Here is a 10,168-nt window from a genome sequence, read left to right as displayed (position 1 = left end):
CCAAAATTAAATAGAAACAATACCAATGTTATATAGAAACAATACCAACATTATATAGAAACAATACCAACATTATATAGACACAATACGAACATTAAATAGAAACAATACCAACATTAAATAGAAACAATACCAACATTATATAGAAACAATACCAACATTATATAGACACAATACGAACATTATATAGATAACAATACTAACTTTATATAGAAACAATACCAACATTATATAGAAACAATACCAACATTATATAGAAACAATACCAACATTAAATAGAAACAATACCAACATTATATAGAAACAATACCAACATTATATAGACACAATACGAACATTATATAGAAACAATACCAACATTATATAGAAACAATACTAACATTAAATAGAAACAATACCAACATTATATAGAAACAATACCAACATTATATAGAAACAATACCAACATTATATAGAAACAATACCAACATTAAATAGAAACAATACCAACATTATATAGAAACAATACTAACATTAAATAGAAACAATACCAACATTATATAGAAACAATACCAACATTATATAGAAACAATACCAACATTATATAGAAACAATATCAACATTATATAGAACCGATTCGCCAGTTTTTGAAATTCTTCTTTCCACCCGTTTTTAACAGAAAATTACGAAACTTTTTACAGAGCATACGTATACGTAGGGTTGCCGTATTTTGCTGATTTGATCCGTACAGTTTGTAAATATTATCAAATAAAATACTCTTAACGTTTTCCTTCGGATATCACACTATTCTTCGAAAATGGTGAATAGACCCAGAGTTATATACACGGAACTTGAAGAAACTAGATAAATATAGTTTTAAGTTCTGTCACTAGAGATGCTGCTATAAATATAGCCTCGACTGAGGGGTAATTTGCGATATGCTCAGTTGCTTTTATTAAAAGAAACACTAAGTTTTGAAATATTGAATAAATTACAAAAATATATAAACGATGCAAGTACACAATTTCAAAACACTTAAAAAATTAACAGTATAGTACAAACGTACCATTGTTACATACAGTGAAGAGTTGCTAAGAGACGTGTAGGGGCCCGGCATGGCCAGGAGGTTAAGGCACTCGACTCGCAATCTGAGGGTCGCGGGTTTGAATCCCCGTCACACCAAAGATGCTCGCCCTTTCAGCCGTGGGGGCGTTATAATGTGACGGTCAATCCCACTGAAATACTGGGTGTAGTTATATAGAAATACTGGGTGTAGTTATATAGAAATATTGGGTGTAGTTATATAGAAATACTGGGTGTAGTTATATAGAAATACTGGGTGTAGTTATATAGAAATACTGGGTGTAGTTATATAGAAATATTGGGTGTAGTTATATAGAAATACTGGGTGTACTTATATAGAAATATTGGGTGTAGTTATATAGAAATACTGGGTGTAGTTATATAGAAATACTGGGTGTAGTTATATAGAAATATTGGGTGTACTTATATAGAAATATTGGGTGTAGTTATATAGAAATACTGGGTGTAGTTATATAGAAATATTGGATGTAGTTATATAGAAATACTGGGTGTACTTATATTCAAATACTGGATGTAGTTATATAGAAATATTGGGTGTAGTTATACAGAAATATTTGCCACCACAGAACAAGATATTCGTTTCGTTTCGTCTGTTTTGTAGTACTATCCAGTGAGGTCAACTTGTATCTTCCAAGCATTTGGCATAATTCTTGAAATTTACACGCAGCTATATACTACGTGCTCTACGGCAGTAATCGTTGTAAACAAGATATCATTTATATTTAAGGCTCATTGCTTTCACATTTATTTATAAGACCATAAATCTTATGTCGAAAGTATTGGGACAACGTTAATGTTCTTATTCGGTGGTCTAATTACGATACATAAACTTGTGGTTCAGGCTAAACAAAATATTAATTTTACGCTATTTTTGAAATTCAAAAGTTCTTTACCTTCACGTCTCTTGTTTGTTTGTTTTTCGAATTTCGCGCAAAGCTACACGAGGGTTATCTGCGCTAGCCGTCCCTAATTTAGCAGTGTAAGACTAGAGGGAAGGCAGCTAGTCATCACCACCCACCACCAACTCTTGGGCTACTCTTTTACCAACGATTGTGTACTTATATAGAAATACTGGGTGTAGTTATATATACAACTTATGTATTAAAACGTGCTTCTATAAATTCAATACATTATGTTGTGTGTATGCAGTATTTGTAGTTAAAATGGCTTAAGATTCAATTTCATTTCAATTTCATTCTGGCATGCCCCAGACCCCCTAGAAATGGCACTCCAAAATTGCTGTCTACGGCAATGATACCGTATTATATAGCAGTTTAATTCGTAATCTCTGATTTGGTCAAGGGTAGATGAGAAAATATACGTTTTAGAAAGATTCGCTGGAGTAACCATTGTATTAAAGTCTACGACTGATCTGTGGATACTTTCAGTATTTTCTTCAGCTTCATTGACGCTATATTATCTCCCCTACGTGCACGCTAGAATCATGCATCGCCACATTATAACTACAATAACTGAAACTTAAATCATATGAAAGTTAATAAGACACGAGCTCACCAGGCCACGTGATAAATTTGAAGGCTAAGGACAAAACAATCTCACTAAACTAACTCTTCTAGCTCTGCTTTTTAACAGCTAGGATCATGGGGGTCCGGGAGTTAGGATACTTGCCACCCTGAGAAATGAGAAACATATTTCTTTCTTTATTCACTCAGTACATATATATATATACAAGAGGATACTTGCCACCCTGGGAAATGAGAAACATATTTCTTTCTTTATTCACTCAGATATATATATACAAGATGATACTTGCCACCCTGGGAAATGAGAAACATATTTCTTTCTTTATTCATTTAGTACATATATAAACAAGAGGATACTTGCCACCCTGGGAAATGAGAAACATATTTCTTTCTTTATTCATTTAGTACATATATAAACAAGAGGATACTTGCCACCCTGGGAAATGAGAAACATATTTCTTTCTTTATTCATTCAGTATATATATATATATATGCGAGAAATTTCTGTGAACGCTCATGCATATACAACTTTTAGCCAACTTGGATCAATCTGACTTATTTTTGCATATTTTTTTATCTCTAATATCTCAGTCTGTGAATTAGTGAACTGACTTGTAAAAACCATTGATAAAAAATTCAAAGACATCATTCTACTTTGTAAAAACAGATCTTCACAGACATGTTACAAAATATATGTTAAATAATGAAGATACAACTTCTTCCTCTAAGTATAACTGACATGTTGCTCAACTTTAAATTTTGTTAAGATAGCTGTAAAAAAAATAATCTAAATCATAATTTACTTTATTTTAATTTAAGGTTTAGAAAACTAAACAAACATTTCATTGATGTATCAATTTTTTCCCTCCACAAACTTATACAGCTACTTCTAGGCCTAAAAACAGTACAAATAACAATCTTTTGTTGTAACAAGGCCTAAAAACAGTACAAACAACAATCTTTTGTTGCAACAAGTAAAGATTTATTTGAAAGACAAAAAAAGGGATGTTGTTGTTTTTTTAAATGATTTTTGAACAAATAGATTCAAAAAATCAATTAACACAAAAAATACAAAACCATATAATTCAAGCACTCTTGGAATGATAGATTTTTCTTCTCATCAGTTTGCCCCTTTGAAAAATGCTTGGGTTATAGATTTAACTAAGGAAATTAAAAGGGCAGAACCCCATTGATAAAATAGGGCACTTTTCAAGCATTGTAAGTCAAGACACTTTTTTTGGAGGGCAAGAGGGAGAGGTTGTGTTAGGAGAGACTATGGAGACTGTAGGTTGCCTCTGGTACACATAGGGTAAAGAACAATAAGAAACAAAGGGACCCTTATAAAGATCTAAAACTAAACAGGGAATTCTTGCACATTATTACTTAATAGCATATCATAACTATTTTGTTACTGTAAAGAACAACAAATCCTTGGATACTTTTAATTTTAAAGCTGATATCTTATTTCCCCCTAATAATTCACAGCAAGCAAGGTGTGAAATAAGGCATCTTTTAATAGTCATGAACAATTTATATGACTGAGAAAAGGGGCACTTTTGTGGCATAAGAGCAGAAGGCCAGGGGCTTTAGCCCACCCACTGTGCACATTACTGCCTAAACATTTTGGTGAAACTTTAACTGAAAGGAAATATAATAAACAAATGTAAATCTAACAGCACAAAGCAAATTATAGCTGTGCAGGGTTCATTCTGCAGCTTGTAAATCCATGGACAGCTGAGGTGGATCATTTCTTTGTTCGGAATATAACTAAACCAAACTGCAACTTTTAAAAACATAGAATGATAAGAAGAATCCTCCTATGTTCTCTTGAGTTGTTTGCTCACCTTGCTTTGCTCACTGTTCGACCAGCAAGAGACGAATGATCACCGATGGCTTTTGCCAAACCGTCCTGTGGAGGTTTCGTATGGTCGTACTGTGTTGGACTTGGTGTGCAAGGCTTAGCAAGGAGACCTATGGAATTACCATGTGCTCTATCTGGCTGCTTTCTTCTTACTGAAGACCACATGTTACCAAAGAATGGATGGTTTCTCTGAAAGAGTTAAATGTTCGGCTAGAATTCATTTTAACATCCTTTAACATTTCCCAAGATAATTCATCCCAGGATTAATTTGTCATCCAAGAGTTCGGACATATACCGTTGTCAAAATGAAAACAAAAAAATACATTCAATGACGAGGAACCAACTTTGAGACTAATAATGGCTGGAGACGGCTTGAATGGGTAATGAAGAAAAACTTTAATATAAGTTTAACATAACAGCAAATGTACAACGTTTCGACAAAACCTTAAAGCCATCTCCAGCCATTATTAAAAAAATACATTTATTGTGGAAATGACAAGTTAATTAATGAACAAGAAACTTAAAATTTAGAGTTTCTTGAATTGTAAAGTTACATGTATACTTTTTTTTTTTCATCCAACAGGTTTTTTCATTGTAATGAACTGATGAATATATATTTGATTCAATAAATATGAGACATTTCGTTATGTATATGTAGATGATATATGCAGATATTTAAATAAAAAATTTAAGTTACAAAAATATTTGATGATAGTTTGCCATATACATATTTCACACAGTTCTATCTTTTACAGAAGGGATGACAGATTCAAAGTTGGAAAAGATTCTGGGCTTCAAATTCAATAACAAAAAGAAATATAATATGAACTCAATTCTAAAATGTCAACAAACAAAAAAACAAGAGATATTTACGATAACGGCTGAATTTACAGTGGCAACCGATTTCTTTCAATCTTCTTACCCTATGTAAAGGCTCTGAATCCCAAGTATTTCCAAACTCATCTGTGTCCAAATTTCCAGAGATAGCTCGTCGGATCTCAGGACCCATTTCGTGGAGAGTACGTAAGCCAGCCTATTAAAGATTAACACTTTTTTTCAATTGCTTCTACTATATCGTTAATAAAATATTTAACAAGTGCAAAAGTAGAAATGTAAGTGTTTACTGTGAGAACAATGAATGAATAATTCATTGACTTTATGCTACAAGTAAACTTTTTCCAGCAGAAATATTCTAAATATCTATACTTTTTGATAAGACTGAGAAGACATACCGTTAAAGCTACAGCATTATCGGCACCTCCAAGAGCCCTTTCTTCCTTTCTTTTCTTGAATCGTCTGAAGTAGTCCTGGATCAAGAATGTTGCATAAAACTTGCCCACTGTAACATCATCTTCCGCTGAATGTAGCAAAGAGTGATAACACAAATTACTGATGTGATCATTTCAGTTATTACTTTGTTTGAGATACATATCTATACATCGTGTAGCTTTGTGCGAAATTCAAAACAAACATTATTCATAAAGTAATCCTACATGAATTATGTGTCGATGCATAAATTTGTTTATTGATTCTTTTCATGTATTTTGTATGGGATATATATATATATATGAAATGATCACATTATTACTTTTTTTGAGATACATATCTACACGTGAAATTATCACATCAGAAACTTGCGGGCTATCTGCGCTAGCCATCCCTAATTTAGCAATGTAAGACTAGAGGGAAGGTAGCTAGTCATCACCACCCACCGCCAACTCTTGGGCTACTTTTTTACCAACGCATAGTGGGATTGACCGTTACATTATAATGCCCCCATGGCTGAAAGGACGAGCATGTTTGGTGGGACGGGAAAATCGAACCTGCGACCCTTAGATTGCGAGTCGAGATCCCTAACCACCTGGCCATGCTGGGCGCATGAATAATGGTCTAATTATAATGCACAAAATACTTTATTATAAACAGAATGTGTCAAGTCACTCATATTTTTCCACTTATACGACTCGTTTGATTTATCAGAAAATTGTATTGTTACCAAGTTAAAGAAATTATATGACAATAGATAATAAGATAAAACAGATACACACAAATAATTATTACAGACCTCCAGCAGGTGGCACAACTTGGTCCAAAAGTTTTGGACTAGTTCTTTTCCAGATTTTTTTTATAACTGCACGCAGTTCCTCGTTTGCTTCGTCAATGTTTCCTACAACAAGAAATAAACGAAAACATTCATTCTGAATTTTAACCTGACAGTCTTGTATGAAAGCAAGTAATTGAAGGCAGTTTTATCTCATATAATTTCAGAATTTTAAAATTTAATTTTGTTGTAAAAATTTTCAACACAAGTAAGAATGTTCTTTTATCTCATTTACTAAATTTCAAACTAAATGTAAAAATACAATACTTTATTGATCAAATATTCAAAATCTTTTCTAATTATACCAATTGTCATCATCCCAGCCAGGCAGACGATGATGAATATTATCTAAAGTTTTATATGGCTTAGGTGTGGGATGTACAGTTTTACCTTCTGTTTTGATACGTAAAGATGTTCGAACAACTGCAAATAAGGTAGCATTAAACATGACGCTTCCGTCAGTATTCAAGGGCATATTCATTGATACAAGCCTCTGGAATTCAAGATAAACAAACATGCATGTCAAGATCCATTGCAGCAAACTTCAGCACTGATTGCATAATTGATAAATTTATTAAGTAATGTATTTTATAATTATTATACATTAATTATAATTACACACTTACTTTAAACTATAGACTTGTGTAGAACCACAATCTTTATTTTAGTGTTGAACATAGTTGTATAAATATATGTGAATACATTGCTACTGTCATGTTATTTACTCAGTTTTACTTCAAATTTGGATGAAAAAATACAATACTAGTGTTTAAACAGCTATCTGAAATTTTGGCCAGAATTCTTGAAATAAAAAATCCAGATGTGTCTTTTCTTCAAAAAGTTTGTACATTATACAATTTTTTAAACTATTAATTAATTTCTTGGTTGATAAAAAAACTAACAATTAAACAACCTTAAATAAAATATCATGTAACAAGAATACCGAGTATAAAATAACATTTTAAGTTGGTATATTGTTTGTCATACACTGTGTTTTGAGTAATATATTCATATACCTTATACTCATTTTATATTAAATACATACTAACAAAAACAAACATTATTTTTAAAATCTAAAACACTACTTCTTACATGGTATCCTAACAATTTTATTATTTCTACGAATATACAAAAAGTTTGTTTTCGACTCACTTTACAAGCTACTCGGTGAGGACAGAGTTTACCAAATCCTAGCGGTGGTGAAATCTTCCGTAACAAAGTTACTACATCAAGATGTTTGATCCGTCCTCTGAAACAGTTTAGGAAGTTATTTTCAATATTTAATGCCATAAACAAGTAAATAAAGTTTGTTGTTTGATGTGGAAACAACTTTCAAATGTATATTCTGTTTTGTAAAACCTTTTTGTTTCCATTGTTTTGTGTTATTATATATATATATTTAAAGATATTGATTGCTTTGATAAAAAGTCATAGGATTGATAAATTACATTGAAATTCTACATGAAATGACATCCACATTTACCCAGACAGTACAGGTTGACATACAAATCATCAGTCCCAAAAACTTATACAACAAGTCTTTAAAATCCAACTTCCATCACTATAGTTTACAACATATTCATATCACTAATATCACTCATAACTTTGAACAGAACACATTATATATATATCCATCCGAATATATCTAAAGCTAAAACATACCTAGACTTTTAAATGTCAATATTTTATTATGCAGTGTACTAGTTCATAAGATACCTGGGAAAACCAAAAACCTGATTATCCTGAGAAGAAAACCTAACTTTGAAAATGTTTGATTTATATTAACACAGTTTCTTGTTTTGGAACATATCTACGTTTTTCTTGTGATTTATTAGTATTGTAGAAAAAATGTCACACATCCCACTCTTCCATATTATACATTTCCCATTTACAAACAGCTTTGATTTTTCTAATTTCTACATTGGAACATGTAAAATACAGTCAAGGTTATGTGTTAAGTTTTGCCCTAAGTGCTACTTGATATATATGTTTCTGCAACAATATTTAAGTTTATTTATTAATATCTGATCTGTTTCTGTAACTATGTTTAAGTGTATCAGATATTGATATATATATACTTAACACAGCTATGGAAACATATCAGATGTTGATGTCGAATCTTAATTATGGCTATATAAACATATCAAATGTTGATGTAGAAACTTAAACACAGTTACAGAAACATTTCAGATGTTCATTTAGCTACTTGAATACTGCTTTTGAAATATATAAGATGTTAATGTAGCTACTTAACCATAGCTACAGATGTTTATGTAGATAAACAAACACGACAATATAAGTGTCTCAGACCTTAACGTAGCTAAACAAAGATGGCTATAGAAATTCCTCATATGTTGATATAGATAAACAAAGATGGTTACAGAAATGTCATACTTGGCATCTGGATCATATTCAGACCACAGTCGCACAAACTCCTCCAAGTGATGAGGGCCTAAAATGGACCAGTCTCGTGTGAGGTAATCAAAGTTATCCATAATGACTGCCACGAAGAGGTTAATAACCTATTAAATGTCAGAAAAACCAAATTCATCATTATGAACAATAATTCATCCAAAACTTACTTTGCACTTATCTTAGCCACAATCCTTTCAATCTATTGAAAAAAAAAGGATATTTTGATGACTATGGTTTCTATCATTGATCTGGTGTCTAACTATAATTTTAGAAACAAAAGTATTTAAAACTAATAAAAAGTTGAATATCTTTTCATTATCCTCCTTTAGAAAACAGAAACAAATGATAAAAGGTTTCAGCCCCAAACAGTCACAATCTTAAATACAGTCATACAGTCTATTGCACTTGATTACAGCACAGCTTCTAATCATTATACAGTAACTGCGGGTTATACTGAACAGCTTTTTGTCACAGATAATAAGGTACGAGCCATTTCTAACACTAAAATTCATTATTGCTCCTCAGAATGTCACAGACAATTTTCTTCTTTGTATAACAACATTTAGAAATTATAAATGTGCTTTGGAATTAATTCCTACTGTTACGACAGAGGGGTCACGTGATGAGTATTCTAAAAGATTCACTAGTGTGTTGCGACAGCGGGAGTCAATTGACGCTGGTAGCACGTGTTGAAAGTCTTAGAAGTTTCTAGAACAGGCAGTATTATAGTATATAAGTGCGCTAGACAGTGAGAGAGTGGAGTGGAGACAGAGATGTAGCGGAGATGAAGCAGGCAGAGAGAAAGAAAGACAGTGATTACGGTCAGCGGGAACTGAGGATAGCAGGCACAGAGATCGGAACTATAGTTGGCGAGGACGAACAATTAAGTCTAAGCGCGATAGAAAGTGAGTGAATTGTTGTGAACTATAGTGTGTGTAACTGTGAAAATTAAGTACATTACAAAGTTGTATTACAAGTTTTGTAAAGAAAGGACTTGTATCTTCGAAGAATTAACAAACAAACATACAGAGACGTAACACTACCTTTGCTAACTTTATAACAGATCAATATTTTAAAATGTTACTAAAATTATTTTCTTTTTTCTATTTATTATGATTGAACTGAAGTATTCATCATACCAATGATTGTGTACATAATATTAATATACTTAAACTCTATTCGTTTGTCATTTAATACTAAATATTCTACTGGTAACTTAAGTGT

General features: G+C 31.9%; 1 protein-coding gene across 1 annotated transcript in view; it reads right to left on the bottom strand.

The window, feature by feature from the left end:
- Positions 1 to 10,168, bottom strand: part of LOC106472247 (muscle calcium channel subunit alpha-1-like) — a 58,717-nt gene that overhangs the window by 6,753 nt on the left and 41,796 nt on the right. The window contains exons 28-34 of the mRNA XM_022400846.1: positions 8,924 to 9,051; positions 7,682 to 7,778; positions 6,920 to 7,022; positions 6,494 to 6,595; positions 5,661 to 5,785; positions 5,351 to 5,461; positions 4,412 to 4,617 (exon numbers count right to left, since the gene is read on the bottom strand). Of these exons, the coding sequence (XP_022256554.1) occupies positions 4,412 to 4,617; positions 5,351 to 5,461; positions 5,661 to 5,785; positions 6,494 to 6,595; positions 6,920 to 7,022; positions 7,682 to 7,778; positions 8,924 to 9,051 (872 nt within the window). The remainder of the gene's footprint in view (positions 1 to 4,411; positions 4,618 to 5,350; positions 5,462 to 5,660; positions 5,786 to 6,493; positions 6,596 to 6,919; positions 7,023 to 7,681; positions 7,779 to 8,923; positions 9,052 to 10,168) is intronic.

Source organism: Limulus polyphemus, unplaced genomic scaffold (genome assembly GCF_000517525.1).
Source record: "Limulus polyphemus unplaced genomic scaffold, Limulus_polyphemus-2.1.2 Scaffold5189, whole genome shotgun sequence".
Lineage (NCBI taxonomy): Eukaryota > Metazoa > Arthropoda > Merostomata > Xiphosura > Limulidae > Limulus > Limulus polyphemus.
The sequence above is the reverse complement of the archived record's forward strand: the minus strand, read 5'-3'. Positions and strand labels throughout refer to the sequence as shown.